We start from the raw sequence: 17,364 nt of genomic DNA on the forward strand, positions 1-17,364 counted from the left end.
CCTTCTTGCTGGGTTGTGGGGTCAACTTTTTGGTTGTTTTCAATTATTATTTATTTGGGTTGTTGGATCACTTGTTTTGGGCTTTACTTTTTAGGATTTGGGCTATTGCCCAGATGGGCTTCTTATGTGTTTGGCTGGGCTTAGAAGAGTTTTTTTTTGGCAACTTCAGTGCTTTGCCATTCAAGGATATTCAAGTGTATCATCATCACATGAGCCGTTTGGGATTGAGGTGTGACCTGCTTTTTTGAAAAAATTCAAACTTTTTTTTTTTTTTTTTTTGCTAAAATTGAAGTTCGGTTTATACTTTCTGGATCGTTTTGATGTGCTGATATCAAAAATAATTTTTAAAAAAATAAAAAAACATTATTGGCATGCTTTTCGGCACGAAAAGCTATTTGAAAAACAACAGCTACCACACTCCCAAACACCCTCATATGCTGGAAATTGCTAATCCCTGTCTCTCCCTTTTGAGGATTATTACTGTCCATCCATGATGTATCATCACATAGGAATTATAAGGTTTGTAGCATTGTTTCCCATAAATTAAAACCCCTTAAATTCAGGGGAAAAAAGGACTAAACAAAATATATTTAAAGTATGTGCCAATGCCTTAACTAAAATGAATGAAAAAAAAATGCTACCAGCATCCCAGGCAAGAGAAAAAAGCCCCATTTAACCAAGGAAATTATCCTTGGGGTTAAGGGCCACAACCAACTACTTGAGAAAGAGAGCATCGATGGCAACATGATTTTAACAGCAGATGCCAAAATTGCCAAAACACAGAAGAAATAGAGAACAGGTTTGAGATTAATTCCTGGGGTCATGTCAGTCTCCAATAAACTTCTGTTTCTTAGTGGTGTTCATGTATGGTCTAAGCACCCATTCATTCTGTGCTTCAGTCTGATCCACTGTTCCTAACTTTATCTGTTGAAACAATGTAGAAAACAGAAACATCAATTATCCAAGAATTACACCATCGATTAATAACTACAGCAGATGCATTTACAGAGGCTATATGAAGTATGTTTTGCCAAATACTGATATCAATTACATTATGGAAGCCTTTTTAACTTGGTGGCAAGGAGATTTATGTGCAGGAAAATGTGATCTAACTGGCATTAGAGATACCTGATAAAGCCGCATTTCGAATCGCGGACCAATCTCTTTGAGTTCAACAGACTTGGGGCCTCCATGCTTTTCATATATATGATGCCTATACATTACAAATAATCAGCCAAAGCATATTGCATATGAAGAAAAAGTGATCAGTTTTGTACAGAAAGGATGGTGGATTCCACTAATAAACAGCTTGTGAACAGAAAAAGCAACAGCCAACAGGAAGAATATGTTCAAACTTGAAATTATGATACAAGCATGACAGGAAAATAATATTATATGAAACAAGAGAAACCAGAAACCAGGTTGACCACGTTTGGACCTAACAAAGTAACTCATATGCATTTCGATTTTGATTTTTTTTTTCTATCAGGATATTCAATGTTGTTAGGGATTTCAAGAATGTTTTTGTAAGATTTCGATCTTTAAATCTGTGCTCTGTTGGTCAACTTAGGATATTTTCTGATCAAAATTTGAAAACTTTCAAAATTCAACCATTGATATCCCCAAATTAATGTCAAGAGCTTTTAGGGCAGAAGGCAAATTGCATGTAGCTGCTGCCTCTTGTCATTTGCTAAGACTATAATAATAATAATTTCATGACAAGTGACAACACTTAAATTTCCTTGTCTTTGTGATGTTTCTGCTTCGTAATATTATCTATAAATTTTCTCATAACAAATCTCTAAATTAGCAGGGCTGCAAAACAAACAATGCAAGCTATTCAAGGCGGGCTACTCAGAACTCTTTCACATACATAAATGAACTGAACTTAACAAGGGTATCCCAAGCAAATCCACGTGAAGACGGATATCCCATGCAATTACAATGGTTTATTATTAATACAGCACTATATAATGGCATAAAATAAGAAATTAAGCTAATTTGGCTCAAAACAAGACATCTTTTGTGGACCGAAACAGGGAACCAACCTGAAGGAGATATAGTCAGATTGATTTGCAAATGTGATTATGCGTTTAGTATCTGGCTTAGGCATAGGGAAAAGATGTTTTAGAATATTTGCTGTCCTTTCTCCCAGCTGTCAACATCAACAAAAGAAATTCCACAATGGAATAAACCATCAACAAGTAAGACTATTGAAGCAATAAAGCACACATACAATGTTTACTAGCATAGCATATTGGTGCAGAGAGTGCTACAACATCCAAAAAAAATTGTCTTCAGAGGGATTATTCCAACGATAAAATCCCTGATACTTTACAATTAATGCAGTCATTTGCAAAGATTGAACATAGCAACCATGATCAGTAGCAACACTAATATTTCATTTCAGCTAAATATCTCTGCAATCTTCCAAATACTCTCTCCTTATCCCTTCACAATTTATTAGATTTGCAATTTATTAGAAGTGCAAAAGTTCCGGGCATAACCTGAGCATGCACATAATCAATTGTTTGCATTGGTTATGTATTGGTTAATAAGCACAATTCCCACCTTTCAAAAGCAACAAACTAACCCAAGACAGCTAATTGTCCATCAAATCTTTGATCACAAGATGTACATGGAGAAGTCAAATTCTACAATCAAGATATAAACATTTGGTGAACAGAAAATTAATACCTTGGATTTAAAATTGTTAAGAATCAAATGTGGGGGGGCCTCAGGCATAGTTCCAATAGCTTTCTTGTCTTTAATGTCATGTCTAGTAACCTACAATACGAACACTTAATCAGCATACAAAATTCCCTTGAGACATAATCCCAACAAAAGGTCCAAAACACAAGAATAACCAAACTAACTTACCACATTGAGTAATTCAAAGTAAGCAGTTGGACCAAATGGTAGATGGCATATAACCAAACCATCTGGCACACCTCGATGCTCATGCACCAAAATTACATCAGTATAATCATGCGCCCGGCAACTTTCAATAATCTCAGATATAACCTGAAAATGAACAATTTTTTTTAAAGTACACCTCAGAAAACAAAAGTCCAAATCTCACCAACATGTTAAAGTGAACAATTTTCCCATACAGCATATAATACATAGACTTATACCCTTTACCAAAACTCAACTTCCTATTTACAGCCATGCAACAAGTTCTATTAACCACGCACTTCTTCACCACCTCTACATTTGACATTAAATTAGAATATACAACCATCAAAACCACCTTTTAACCCTAAGTCAGTCTCTTGTTAACCTCCTGGCTTTATTTACTATCAATTTACTAACCTGACCACCACAATTGATTCGCTCTGCATTAAGAACCACAAACTTCAATTCCAGCACAAGTGTGTATGAACCGATTTCCCATGCAGCATAGAATACCTAGACCTATACAAAACTCAACTTCCTATTTACACTCATGCAACAAGTTCTATTAACCACAATTTCTTCACCACCTCTACAATTAACATTACATCAGAAGATACTACCCATCAAAACCACCTTTTTAACCCTAATTCAGCCTCTTGTCAACCTCTTGCCTTTAATCATCAATTTACTAACCTGACCACCACGATTGATTCGTTCCGCATTAGGAAACACAAACTTCAATTCCTGCACAACCATGTACGGACCAGTCGAATCAAATTCATAATCACGCAAATTCACACATATAGCACAATCAAAACCTCACAACAACATAACATTTCATAGTTTATTTTTTTCTTCTTCTAATACCTTAACAAACTGAGTAAGAGGAGCACTCGGATCCCTCGACGTAGTCAATAAAATTTTCGGATCTCTTTCAGTTGCTTTGGCATACTCATCATCAATATGACTCCTCGGTACTAAAATTAAACAAATTTAATGTAATTAAACCAAAAACATATATAAAAAAACAAAAATTTATATATATATAAAGAAGCATACTTTGCAGTGTTTTCATCCTCAAGATCAATTTCTTGACGAAGAGCGGCTTCTTCGTTCCTAAGCTCAGTAGGAATCGGTTTTCCCTCTGTAAAAATTAATTAATTAATTCAAAAAATCAAAGCTTTTTGTTAAATAAAAGAGAGAGAGCTGATTTTTATACCAGCAAGGGCTTCTTTGATTTTGCGTTTCTTCTCGTAAAGTAAACGTTCTTTGCCTTCTAAGCTTTTTCTATACAAATACTCTCTTCTCAACCGGATGTTTCGACGTAGCATTTTTAGAGAGAGAAAGATGTTGTATTTCTAGAGAGAAAAAGTGCAGGCTGTGCTATTTTGTAGGGTTTTGTTAGGGTTTTTTTGGAGAAGTGACTACTGAAGGAGAAAGATGGCGCTTGGTCTAAACGACGCTGTTTCTTGATTATTGATATCTTCAGCAAACGGCATGTCGTTAGGTGGCATTTTTTTGTTTTTTCATAATTTATCTAAACGACGCTGTTTCTTGATCAACGACATGTCGTTTGTTGGCGGGTTTTTTATGTTTTTTTAGTTTTTTCATAATTTATTTTACTATTTTTTATTGAGTTGACTGTTAAAACTATTGTTATTAAATTTGAATTGATTTGGTGATGATTCACTAATTTGATTCTTAATTATAGTCAAATTATTAAATTTGGCTTAATTTTTTTGATAATTTTGATTTTATTATTGTTTATTTATTCTGACAATAAGATTACTTTTATTAACTCTGACTCGACTCAATTAGTTTTTTTTCGTTTTTTTTTTAATATTATATTTACTAATATTTATTTAGCTTAACTGTTAAGGTTACTGTCATTAAATTCAACTTAATTTGGTAAATTATTCAATGATTTATTGATGTAACTCTTGAAATCGGTTAAATTCCAATATAAAATAAATAAAAAATGAACCTAGTTATAATCAATTTGAGAGGAAATCCATGTTAATAAGATAATTCTAAATATATCAAGGGAAAAAAAAAAGTGAATGAAATAATGTGTATAGAATCATTAAAAAAAAATTCACATGCACGACATTATTTATGCTCACACTAAGTAAATTCTCTCAGAAGTAACTAGATTGAGCTTGCAATAGCTCAAGCTGTGCCAAGACTCTTGCAATTGTTGATTTCAATCTTGGATCACCATTCTGCGCAAGATCGATGAGGACCACCTGGGCAGATTCTCCATATTGTGATCTATGTTCTTCAATTCTGAAAATTCTCTCCAACATCCACAGTGCCTTTTCTTGAGCTTTTACAGTTCCTGATTCCAACGCTCTTATTATGGCTTGAACACCAGATGTTTTGGCGATGTAGAGGCTTCCACTCTCCCCAATTTCGTCTTGCAAGAGCGTTGCGAGGGCGTTGAGGGCAGCTTCATCAGCTTCCCTATCTTTACCTTCCAATATTTGGATCAGTGGAGGGACTGCACCGGCCTTGACCAAACAAAATGTGCTTTTAATGATGCAATAGCCATCATGGACTTGGCAGAAAGTGTCTGCAGAAGGAGGCAGACATATCCACCGCGATTTTCTGGACTTTTGAAGGGCTAGGGAGTTCTGCGATAGTTGAGCTAGTGAGGTTGCTGCTCTACTCTTGGCTACTGATGATTCACTTGACAGCAACTTCACAAGGATAGGAATAACCCCTAGTTCTGCTGAAAAAAGCTGCAATTTCTTATCAGAAGGAACGGTGAAGCGAATAAGTATGCCTGAGATGCTCTCTTCTAACCATGTTGTTGATGATGATGCACCTGAACTCATCAGTGAGATCAGAATGGGCAGAAAATGTAATTTTTTCAGTGCTTCTGTTGATTTCTTGTTGCCAACAGGAAGATTGCTCAAAATGCCGATTGCGGCAGCCTTTTCACTTTCAGATTCTGGTGATGAGATGATGCTGACAATTTTACTGAGATAGGATTCTCCGAGCTGTTCCATGAACTCTTCTGGTGAATCTTTAGAGAGGGTGTGAAGCAAATTTAATGCAGCAGTTCTGGTATTGGTGTTGCTCTCTGTCAGGAAGGGTAAAAGAAGCTGGACTGCACAATTTTCCTTCATTTTTCTTCTTACTTTGGATGCACTAGAGTGGGATGCAATACTATTTAGAGCTTGCAAGAGATGATACTGAATCACCGGACTAGACAGGTTCAAAAGTGAGAGCATCTGCTGGGCTACGTCTTGTTTAACCAGAATAGTTGCAGATTGAGCAATCCTTGCAAGTATTGCAGATGCCGGCTCACGGAGAATCATAAGGACAGATGTCACGGAAAACAGTAGCTGGAGCAGGGGTAACTACAATGCCTGAACTGATTAAACGTTTTATATTTTCCGTCAAGTTTGATAGATTTTGTAATGCATTTAAAGCAGCTAGCCTGGCTTCAAGTTTTCCAGATTTAAACATCCTTACAAGGGGTTCAACTGCCCCATCTTCGCCAAGGGAGGCTCTGCACAGATCTGTGAGCTCCATCCTTGAAACTGCTGTTGCCATGAGGATCTTGCTCTTATCAGAGCCTATAAAAACAAGATGATTGCATTCAGACAACAAGGTTCTTGGATACAACAGTTTGGTAGGTATGAAGTCCAGATCTTGATATCGATTTTCGATAGAGGATTCACACACCAACTCATTAAATCCAAATGCATGCTTTTCACTCAAAAGGGCACATAAAACAACATCCACAGATCTAAACCATGAAAAATCATGCTACAGAAACACGCAATACGTGAAAGAAGCTTTAACTATTACCTTCCTTCAGACAATGAACTAGAGGTTTAAAGTAACCAGCCTCAGCCATATGAAGCACATTTTGAGGATTGCTTGACAGTGCAGCCAACAACTTCGCCGCATCTTGTGAAGCAGTTCGATCGTCCGCATTAAGCATGGTGACTAACATAACAATACACCCTTGAATTCTTCCAATCCTTCGCCTAACTGCAGAAATATCAGAGAGTTCTGACAACAGTCCTACAGCTTCCCTTCCTTCATCCGCATCGCGTGCCAAAGATTTCACCAACACTGACAAACAGACTGCATCTGTCATTTTGTCCTGCAGGCTACCGGACAACGTAAGATAGCTGCAAACTTGAAATTCTTACACTTGAAACAAAAATCATAAGGAAAAAAAAATCATTTCTCGTATGATTCACCTTGTTTTCATCATTCTCCAAAGCAAGAATTCTCAGTATCTGGATGGTGGTTAACCGGTTGTGAGGCTTGCTCGAGCCAAGTCGATTAAACAGAATTGGAATAATATCTTCGTCATTAATCCAGTCCTTTACAATTACTTGATCCCTAATTAAATCACCTAAGACCAAAAGTGCAAGCCTGAATTCTTCATCATTTCCACACTTGAGATGTCGCACAACATCATCAATGCTAAGACTGATTTTTTCCTCCTCGATTTCATTAATAAAAGAATCTTGCTCACCAACAAACCCTGATTCTTTGTTTGGTCCAGGACCATGATTTGCACAAGGACTGGGACCAGGACTGAGACTTGGACTCGGACTTGGAGTAAAACTGGTATCAAACTTCACATTCATCAATTCTCTGTGTAATGCTGCAATACTTTGTTTGACTTCTGTGGATGCATCAATACTTGCAAAGAGAACAAGGCCTAATGATCTCCCAAGTTCTTGAGTAACAACCTCAATCTGCTTGATGAGGGATCTTGAACAAGCTCCTTCAATTAAGTCCTTAGCGCGACTAAGCTCTTTTTCAATGGATCCAACTGCCTTTTGAACTGGTGGCCTGTCCATGAGTTTTTCATTATCCTTTATTGATATGAGAATCGGTGTGAACTTGTCAAGCAGAACTGCAAATTCAGCGAGTACTTCTCTATCGAGTTCCAAGTTCTTAGCAAGTGATACCGCCTCTTTTGTCGAGGCTTGTTGCTCTGATTCAATCTCAGAAATGCTTCGGCTATCAGAATTTTCCATTTTTTCTTGAAATTATACAAGTACCTAACAAAAAAAAATCAGGAAATTTACCGACGTTGAGAGTTCCCTGTGCAAGTATTAAGAATTCAGAGAAAGAAAAGATTAACAAGAAATCAAAAGAAGTGAACAGAAACCGAGCCTGAAAATCAGAAATCAAATCAAGCAGATATCAACAGCGGAGATACATATATTTACAAGCATCTGTGCTTGTCTACACACTCACACAATATACAGTAAGTATTCAACAAGCAAGAAATTCAGAACTCAAAGGTAAAAGAAACGAACAAGACTAAGAACCTGAACAAGAAGATATCCATCCATTAAATTCATCTTGACATGGTTGATTACAAGTAATCTGTGTAAACAAAGACTGAGACCTAGTACACTAGTCTATCTTGGATAAACCTGTTTGTCTACATTTCAGACAACCTCAAGTTTTTTTAAGATTCCAAAAAATAAAAAATACATAAGTGAAAGCGTTTCCTGGGTGAGTGGGAAATGGATTTGAGGCTTTCTTGTTTGGAGTTATGTGTAGATGGGTATCTAAAGGGTCAGCGGCTCTGACTTCTTCCTTAATGAGTTAAAGGCTGCTGTAGATTCCCTGCTTTTTTCCTTGTAAAATTAAATGAGGATAGGAGAGACCAAGTCAAGTGACGAAAAAACTGCACTCAAGAAGCTCCAGCGATTTCTATCGCCCAAGGCTGCTGCTATGCCTTCTTTCTTTCTTTACTTGCCTTTGCCTGTGTGGGATTCCGGTCAAGCCAGTCAGGCTACTCACAGTTTGCCTTGCGTAGTTTTTCCGATGAAATAAATAGGCTTTTTTTAATTTACATGTTTTAAATATTTGTAAGAACTGATTCAAAATTAATTAATTCGAACAGTTTCTATATTCTATATTTGCTGGAAAACTGGGGTCAGTGTTTTTTATTTTTAAAAAGATAGGCTTGGTTTGGTTTTAGATTTTTTAAAAAGAGAAAATTGACCTAAACTGAACCGAACAAATTAAAAAACCAAACAAAAAGATTTGTTTTTATAAACTAAAGGCGTGTTAAATCAAAATCAATAAAAAATAGCTCAATTAAAAAGTGAGGCAGTGAGGCTTGTAAAAAATGAAGGATTTGAGTATTTAGACAAGGATGTCAACACTACTTGAAAGGAATATAATCCAAGCAAATCATGTGGTTGAACTATCATGTAGTTTTATGAATTAATGAGATATATTTACATCCAAGAGAAGTCTCATCATATCATACTAGATTAGTTCTTTAAAATTAAAATAAAAAGAATCGTTGAATCGAGTTTAAAATTTTTCAGGTAATTTATCAATAATTTTTCTATGAAAATAAATAAAATTTAAAATTTAAAATTTATTTTTACAATTCTTTTACTCATTAAAATTCTTATTATTTTTATATTATTTTTTTTCTAATTAAATTTATTTGATTTTAAACAAATGTAAAATCAAAATAAACCAATCGGTTTATTTATTTTAATCAGGTCAATTAAATTCAAATTTTAAAAGAAAAAATCAATTAAATTAATTTTTTTTAATTCAAATTTTGAGCTAATGTTCATCTCCAAATTAAGCTATTGATTCCTTCCAAAGCTGTGTGTAATTATAATTTGATTTAAAACTAATGGATTTTTTTATTCATTAGGAGATGCATGGATTTTGATCTGCTCACAACAACATTAACCCTTAATTTCTTTAATCCATTCCATAATGAAGTGAGAAGAATTTAATTTCAATGGGATTTTCTATTTGTTAAAAGATAAATCAGATTTTGGCGCAAGACTCCATAGAATTGAATGTAAGATAGCTAGCAATCATGCCACACCTTCTTGAAGGCTTTGCTGGTTGTAAAAATGAGTATATTCCTTGTATTATCATCAAGGATTCAAATTCATCATACGAATTTTTTGTGTGAATATATAATCTGGTTGCTGATTGATTATTTAAAATCCAACATGAAAATAACTTGTTCTTAATATAATATATAGTTGCTAAACTCAATCTTTCCCGATAATTTGACCTAAAAAACTTGGAATCAAACCTAGATTTGATTGGATTTTTAATAATTTAATCTAGATCTAACTAGAACAATACAAAAAAATATAACAAAGAAAAACTGAAATCAAACTAGATTTGATTGGATTTTTAATAATTTAATCTAGATCTAACTAGAACAATACAAAAAAAATATAACAAAGAAACAATGCTTGATTGGATGACTCAAAAAACTAAGTCAGCAACTATATATATTATATAATATAGTTGCCCACTTGTTATCTAGATTTGAATTTTAAAGTCTATTTAATACTATGATCGGATATTATTTTTAAAATTATTTTAAAAATGTATTAAAATAATATTTTTTTTATTTTGTATATCAACACATTAAAATAATAATAATAAAATATTAATTTAAGATACAAAATAATTCAGAAAATTTTTAAAAACACCAGCAGCAATGCCAATCAATATCTTGAGCCTCCTAAGTTTGCTTGGGTAGTTTGTCCTCAGCATATCTACTCTTATAGGCCTCATCGGCCCTTTGTAAACTTTTGTGGGCTTTGATTTTTATATTTAAAAAGACACTTTTAGATTGATGGAGCCCAAACAAGCTTCTGAGGCTCCATCAGTTGTTCCTGAAGAGCTCAAATAATTAATTTAATATTCTAAAAAATATATTATTTTCTCATCAATCTTTCCATAATATGCAGCTTGCTACTCGCCATCTAATTTTCCATGAAAAAAGAGGTAAAAAGATCACTTGGAGCAACTTCTGTACAGCAAATAAAACCAATAAATCACAGCTCCACATAGAGGTTCAAGTCATGTTCAAGCAGGCAATATGCAGGTCTGATACAAATTTTATTTAAATGATGCAAGCACACAGTCCAAATATCTCAAATGGTATAAGAAATAGACAAATGTACAGAGAGTGAATCAGATTCTTGCACCAAGTAAGGTCATCAAGAAGTCTTTATAGTCTCCTGAAGTATCACCAGTAACAGCACCATCAAGGTTGGTTTTAAAGATGTTGAAATACTCCCCTCTGATCTTCATCGTATCGATCTCAGCTCGCGCTACTATTGCTCTAGTCAGTGAATCTTCATCTGTTCCGAACCCAATGATGGCTTCTCCAATGACCTGTCAATGGCATTTAACACCAATGCCGTAAATGATGTGAGAAAGTGACTTGAAAGAATGGTTTTTGAAGCTGACTTGTTTAAGATGAGGGAACATCCAGCTATGAAGACAGTTAAATATATACCTCCGCAAAGTGTTTCTCTGGGGTGTCTATGCACTTAATTACCACTCTCAAAAGAGATTCCAAATCTCCCTTTCCACAACTCTTGATGTCCTGCAAATGAATTGCTCAGAAAACTGTCCAGAAAATGTATTAAACAAAACTACCTTTCACTCTAGGTAGTTGAAGAAGCTGAACCTGGTCAATGGAATTTCCAAAGCTCTGGTTGTAGCATGCGAAAGTTGCTCTTAGTTGATGAAAGTTCCTAGTGCTGAGTATAAGTATGATGTCATCCTGGTCTAATTTCTTTGATTTGATGACTTCATGTAATTTAGCTGCCTCTGCGTTGGCGACTTTCGTATCCACCAGTTCTTTATCATACCTGTAAGAGCTTGCTACAGCCACCAAAATCTGCTCAATGCCAGCATTAGGTCGTGTTAATGTTACGAAAATGTTTAAAATGCTAACAAAGGTATGTGAATCTTTGCTGCCAGTAGTTCTCATTTATGAAGCTAATTATGCCCAGGCCATGCATCTAGATGACAAATTTCCAATTTAAAATGCCAATGCCATCCACATTACACCTAAGATGTTGATCGCTAGCTTGTTCTGATTCGTGTTACTTTTCCTTTACTTTTGAATGAGTACATCCTGATTCACAATGTCACGAGTATACATGCCGGTAGTCAATTCTTAGAGTTTGCAATCTCCCCTTTCGAAGCATGAGGTGAGTAGTTGGATCACATAGAACAAGTCTACATTGCCTGTTACAGGGATTTTACCTTTCTGAGTGGCAAGGAGACTGCGGATACAATATCTTCTTCAAGTGAGCAATCAAAAAGAGAGCAGTAGGCTTGCCTTACTTCCTGAAGATGGTTAGGAGATGATGCACATGTTATCTCAACTATCACTTGCAGCTGTTTCATGCCTTTCTTCTTAGCTTTCAGTGCTTCATTTGCCAGTTTTGCATCCCTCTCTGGGGGGTCGGTGGTCCACAAGATCACCGCTTTCTGTTACATATCAAAAGCTTTAGGAGTTAGATGTCAATGGATGAATTGACATTTGTGAAACCAAAGCTCAATGTAAAGTCTTACAAACTTAAGGTTTTATGAAAAAAATTGTTCGATAGGAGTCTATGTAATGACATGAATGAACGCTATGTCTACTTGAATGAAATGATTTAGTGAAATTAGGGTTTGATTCAATGATTCAGTTAATCATATTCTAGAATAGGTGTAACGTGTTTTCTAAGGTAGACATGTCCCATATCCTTCCTGTTTCGAAATAACATAAATTAATTTTACGATCGTATCTCCGTCTTTCCAACCAAACACGTTTCTATCCTTCTTTATCTATCTCTTCTGTCTTAAAACACTAAAAAAAAAAAAAAACCCAATATTTTCGACCTCCTTTTCTCTTTGAGGGAAAAGCAAACATAGCCTTGATTTGCTGCATTCTAACAACTTTCTTCTGCCAAAAAGTCTGATACACACATTTTGCAGAAAAACTAACTTGCACAAAGCAGATTTCCTTACCAAGGCTGCAATTAGTCTCATTGTTCTTACTACATGTTATAGGCAAGCATGTTTTACATGAACTAAAAAAAATAGTCTTATTTCTTACTAGCAAACAGTTTATTATAGTCACAAGCAACGTGGCTTGCAACCTTATATTGGTGTTTTCAATTTCAAATGTTTACTCCTCTTTTTTTTCTTGTCTTTTTTGCTCTTTTTTTCAGGCATCAAATTTCAGGGGTTTCATGTTTGTTTTTCTCATTCACCAGCAAACTTTTCTGTACATTTTGACAATATTTTCCGACAAACAGAGAATTCAACAACTATGATACTTGGAAATTTCTCAATTCAACTTGTATTAATAAATCTGCAGAAAGGGATAACAAATTCATACTCTAAAATCACCAGATAACTCAGAGTTGAGACGATCGATGAGGGATTCATTGTAAAGCTGCTCATACGTCTCTCGGATTTTCTTCCTTTGACTTGCATTTCTATGTCCTAAAATCAATATAATTGCTTTCTCATCTGTCCCCAATCCTATTGACAATCACCAAACAGAATCAATAAACTGAAAAATGGGTAATATTCTTCTGTTTCTTCATCCTCTAAATACATTAGTAAGTAAGTTATGGAAAAAGAACATGCAATTGACCAGAAAATCTAGAAATTCAGAGATCCCAGGAAGATAAATCAGTGGGAGAAAAAAAATCAAAACCCAGAAAGAAATGAAAAAAAAAAAAAATCTTCTTTCAACATTTTCTGCTCTCATATACATAGAAACTTAAAGACATGCAGGCAAACACAAAAAGGCTGACACACACACACACACATAACAAAAGGAGAAAAAAGAGAGACCTTGGACGGCATCTCTGAGTTTCTCACAATCTTGGGTTGGAGAAGGAACAACCTCTGGTACCCTGAGAGTAGCCATTTTTTCCTCCCAATAATTTTCACTGGAAACAAACAGAGCCTAATTAAGAAATGCGGTGTCTTTATTATCGTTTTTCTTCGTGGGTCAAGGTTAGAAAATTTGTTATCTTAAGACAACATTCAATCTGAAGAAGAAGAAGAAGAAGAAGTGAGTACTTCCAGTTCTGTTTTTCAGTTTAATTTAATGTTGTTTCCTTCTCTTTCTACTTTCCCTCCTAAAAGCAAGCAAGAGCTGGGGGGTTCTGACTTCCGAACTTCTTTTATTGGACACCAATGCCCCTCTGCCAAAAACCTTGCAACCTGTTCAGTTCTTGCATAACAGCAGTCAGCAGTTAAAAAAAAACAGAAGGCAAGAGCTGTTTAGGAAATTAACTTATGAATCATTGTATAATGAGTTTTTGCAGTAGAGCCATTAGTTTTTGGTATATTTGTGATAACTTCTATGAGTTTTTAAATTTCATGTTTGTTGCCATGAAATATTTGTATTTGATTTAGTTGCGAGCTAATTAAGGTCTGTGGGACAGTTTGTCAAAAGCAAAATAAATGGGGAGTAAATGCTCATATTAATTAATTGATGTTTTTTTTTTTGTCTTTTCTTTAACTGAGATAATCAATTATTGAAAACAAATGTTGGAAGCTTCCCTTTTTTTTTTTTCTCATGAAAAAAGAACCATGGCTTGTTCTTGTAACCTGCTTCATACATATGGGTTGTTAAGGAAAATGTATTTCATAATTTATTCCTGGTGTTCATGGCTCTTCTTCGTTTTATTCTGACTACATTTTCTAGCCCTATATGGTCAAAGAATCACGTGTATCATCTGTGTTTGCTCTAAATTATTTTTCTAAGTTTTTCTTGTTTGGTATGAACTGATTGGCACAACTGATCGAGTCCTTCCAAGTTGAATTCACACTAACAATCCTCCATGTGTTCTTTTCTCCATCGAAGAAGGTGAAGATGGTATAAGATATGGTATTTTCCTCTGATAATAATATCTTCAGATCCTTTCAGGAAGCAGCTCCGATGAGCTTTGCTGCAGGCCCCGTTTCTTCATTGCCATCAGTGCAATCTTCAAACAAAATGATTGCTGTTTTTTCATTTGCCATCGATCTGAGCTGATAGAACTGATCTGCCGGGCAAGAAACCTGACAGGCATCTCCGGCCACCAGAGATTTTAGTTAGGAAAAGCAATTTTATCAACAAAATTGGAAGTAGTTGAAGGCGGACCTACAGAAGAATAAAGAAAGAAGAGAGTGACATTTCCGGCCCATAAATCACCATCAATTCCCATCCAAACTGGATGGCTTTAATGCAGTATCTTGTAAAAGATATACCAACTAATAAAAAGGAAAAAAAAAAAAAAAAACGTGAAGGCATGAGCTGTAACCTTATCTGCATTGGACCCGTATCAATAATGATGCATGCCATGGCTTCATTCTCGACTTCGCAAGGCTATAATATACTTCTGTTTTTTAAAGTTTTTTATTTTTTTATTTTTTTCAAAAATCTTCTGAAAACGTGGATAAAAACAGGATTGAAATACCCCCACATGGTTATTTCTTTGTTCCCACCTTATCACAATCTTTTTAATAAAGGAATCATCATGATGTCAGGATCTAGATAGTTCTGCCTCGACCACAATCACTAAACATTGCAGACCAATCCTCTCATTACACGAGGACAAACATTTCTGCATCTCGAAATTCGAGGTCAGAAGATGTCGAAGAAAGGCATTTGTGCATTTTCGTTTCCACTTTGTTGTGAAACACGTTTTGGCATTGTTTACTTTATTATTATTATTATTATTATTAATGATGTCGTGTCTTATTTATTTTTATATTTAAAAAAAAATAATTTTTTTCTTTAAAATAATATTCTTTTTAAATTTTTATATTATTTTAATACACTAATATTAAAAATAATTTTTACAAAATAAAAAAATATTATTTTGATACATTTTCAAATAAAAATACTTTAAAAAAAATTACAACCATATTTTCATAACAAAATATACTTTATTTAGCAAACAAGTTTGCGTGCAGGGTAATTCTAAGAAGGAATAAAAAACAAAAAAAAATACAAAAAAATATAAACATAATTTATGTTATACTTATTAAACCTAGTCTATTTAAGATAATATATTTTTTTAAAAAAAATCAATTAGAAAATAACCTTGTTAACTAATAAATCAACACACAACCTTGATCAAAATCTTATTTAATTAATTCTAAAAAAAATCAAAATAATATGTTATATGTTCAATGGGAATGCCAAGTCTTGAAGTTTTAACATAAGAATATTTCAAGAACGCGCATTTCTAAGGTCAATTTTTTCAGTTCATGAATTGCTTTCTTGCTGTTTTCTCAGCCCTTTTTTTTCCATTAAAACCCTTACTTCCACCTATAGGATGTCCCTACGATGTCTTCATATGATTTGACAGCATGTTGAATGCCCAGAAAAAAAAAAAAAATTCCAGTTTCTTGGCTTACAAATGTGAAATAAAATCTCATGATCATGGCCGTAAACAGGCGTGAGAGCTTTTCTTTAATTATTGTTGTTGCTGATAGGTTTCAGAGATACGAGCCACATGCCAAACATGTTTAGTAAATTTTTTTCCCACCATATGAGGATCTGAAACTCTCTATAATCAAGGATAATATCCCACATATGATCATGCTCATGCTCATGGCCATGTCTAGGGCACAAAGCATTAATATATGATTTCTTTCACCCGACGAACAACGAACAGCCAGCTCCCATCAGTAGGTATAATCCATGCAGAGAAAACATCAACAAGATGGCTTCTCCTTCGATGAGACAGAGAGGGCTGTGTGCGTGTGGGGGTCTTGTATTAATTGCTGTCAAATATCAGACAACTCATGTGTGGCGCCATGCTTAGCTAGCTGTAGCGATGATTGATATCTGATATATAAAAACGTTAACACCAGCCAACCTACTTTTGTCGCTTCTTCGACGGAATTGAAGTAGATTTAAGAAGACAAGGATGTTATGGATAAGGCATTACATGTCATCAGGAGGAGATTAATAAGAACTTGCGTGCCTGTTACATGTGAGGATTATAAAAAGAAGGCAGGCGCAGTCAGAGCTATGAAGTTTCTGGCATGCATGGTCAAGGAAAAGTAGCCAGGAGGGGTGGGGGAATGGCATAGAGCAATTAGCAGCAAAGAAATGATTTGATGAATGCCATGACTTTAGAGAGAAAATGAAGCAGCAGAAGTTGCTTGAAACTCAATAATGATGGCCTGCACAGCTTTTTGTTAGCCTTGAAAAAGAAGAAAAAGAAACTCTAACTCAATATTAGGGCAAACTAGAAAAACTAGAATTCTTTAACATTCCGATTAGCGGATTAGGTATAAATAAGGCGAATCTTAAGATATTGGAAGATCGTGTGGTTTGAATCTTAAGAGTAATCTTCAAATTCGGATTAGTCTTAAACCAGAAATCTTGACTGTGAACATGACAAAATAAAATAACCTTGCTGCTGCGCTTGAGTACTTGTTTTATTTTTCTATATCCGGGTTTGATTTTTTTTTTTTTGTGTATATTTGTTATCCCTTTGAGATGTCTTATCTATTCATTGAGTTTGTAGTGTATTTAATAAGTTCGAGGATTAGTCGTAATGCACTTAAACTGACCAAATACCAAGGTTATAAAAAAATAAAATAAAACTAACCTTGCTGCTTGCATTATTTGAGGAAGCAGGTATCTATTTTGGTCATTTCAACTCATAAATC

At 34.7% G+C, this 17,364-nt stretch overlaps 2 protein-coding genes and 1 pseudogene across 2 annotated transcripts; all 3 read right to left on the minus strand.

Annotated features, from left to right (window-relative positions):
• Nucleotides 1-508: 508 nt before the first annotated feature.
• On the minus strand, nt 509-4,319 carry LOC118061219 (uncharacterized). Its single transcript, XM_035074627.2, has 9 exons — nt 4,118-4,319; nt 3,959-4,042; nt 3,766-3,875; nt 3,592-3,642; nt 2,881-3,024; nt 2,698-2,787; nt 2,049-2,155; nt 1,129-1,213; nt 509-924 (listed from the first exon to the last, which is right to left on the minus strand). The coding sequence occupies exons 1-9, from the start codon at nt 4,227-4,229 to the stop codon at nt 826-828; spliced, it is 882 nt and encodes a 293-aa protein (XP_034930518.1). The 5' UTR covers nt 4,230-4,319; the 3' UTR covers nt 509-825.
• A 640-nt stretch (nt 4,320-4,959) lies between these two features.
• Nucleotides 4,960-8,728, minus strand: LOC118061220 (U-box domain-containing protein 43-like; annotated as a pseudogene).
• A 1,980-nt stretch (nt 8,729-10,708) lies between these two features.
• Nucleotides 10,709-14,026, minus strand: LOC118061221 (annexin D3). Its single transcript, XM_035074628.2, has 6 exons — nt 13,537-14,026; nt 13,073-13,218; nt 11,947-12,174; nt 11,363-11,575; nt 11,189-11,278; nt 10,709-11,064 (listed from the first exon to the last, which is right to left on the minus strand). Exons 1-6 carry the CDS (start codon nt 13,610-13,612, stop codon nt 10,861-10,863), a joined length of 957 nt encoding a protein of 318 aa, XP_034930519.1. The 5' UTR covers nt 13,613-14,026; the 3' UTR covers nt 10,709-10,860.
• Between the last annotated feature and the right edge of the window lie 3,338 nt (nt 14,027-17,364).

The sequence above is a fragment of the Populus alba genome, chromosome 1 (assembly GCF_005239225.2).
Source record: "Populus alba chromosome 1, ASM523922v2, whole genome shotgun sequence".
Taxonomy (NCBI): Eukaryota; Viridiplantae; Streptophyta; class Magnoliopsida; order Malpighiales; family Salicaceae; genus Populus; species Populus alba.

What these genes read in the sequence shown, in the direction of transcription:
- LOC118061221 (XM_035074628.2), bottom strand. Translation starts at nt 13,612, where the DNA reads ATGGCTACTCTCAGGGTACCAGAGGTTGTTCCTTCTCCAACCCAAGAT. An exon ending in TTGGAAATTCCATTGACCAG is followed by an intron (nt 11,279 to 11,362) that starts GTTCAGCTTCTT and finishes ATTCATTTGCAG; the next exon opens with GACATCAAGAGTTGTGGAAA. An exon ending in CAGAGAAACACTTTGCGGAG is followed by an intron (nt 11,065 to 11,188) that starts GTATATATTTAA and finishes TGCCATTGACAG; the next exon opens with GTCATTGGAGAAGCCATCAT.
- LOC118061219 (XM_035074627.2), bottom strand. Translation starts at nt 4,229, where the DNA reads ATGCTACGTCGAAACATCCGGTTGAGAAGAGAGTATTTGTATAGAAAA. An exon ending in GAATCAATCGTGGTGGTCAG is followed by an intron (nt 3,025 to 3,591) that starts GTTAGTAAATTG and finishes GTTCATTTTCAG; the next exon opens with GTTATATCTGAGATTATTGA. An exon ending in TCGAAATGCGGCTTTATCAG is followed by an intron (nt 925 to 1,128) that starts GTATCTCTAATG and finishes TTGTTTCAACAG; the next exon opens with ATAAAGTTAGGAACAGTGGA.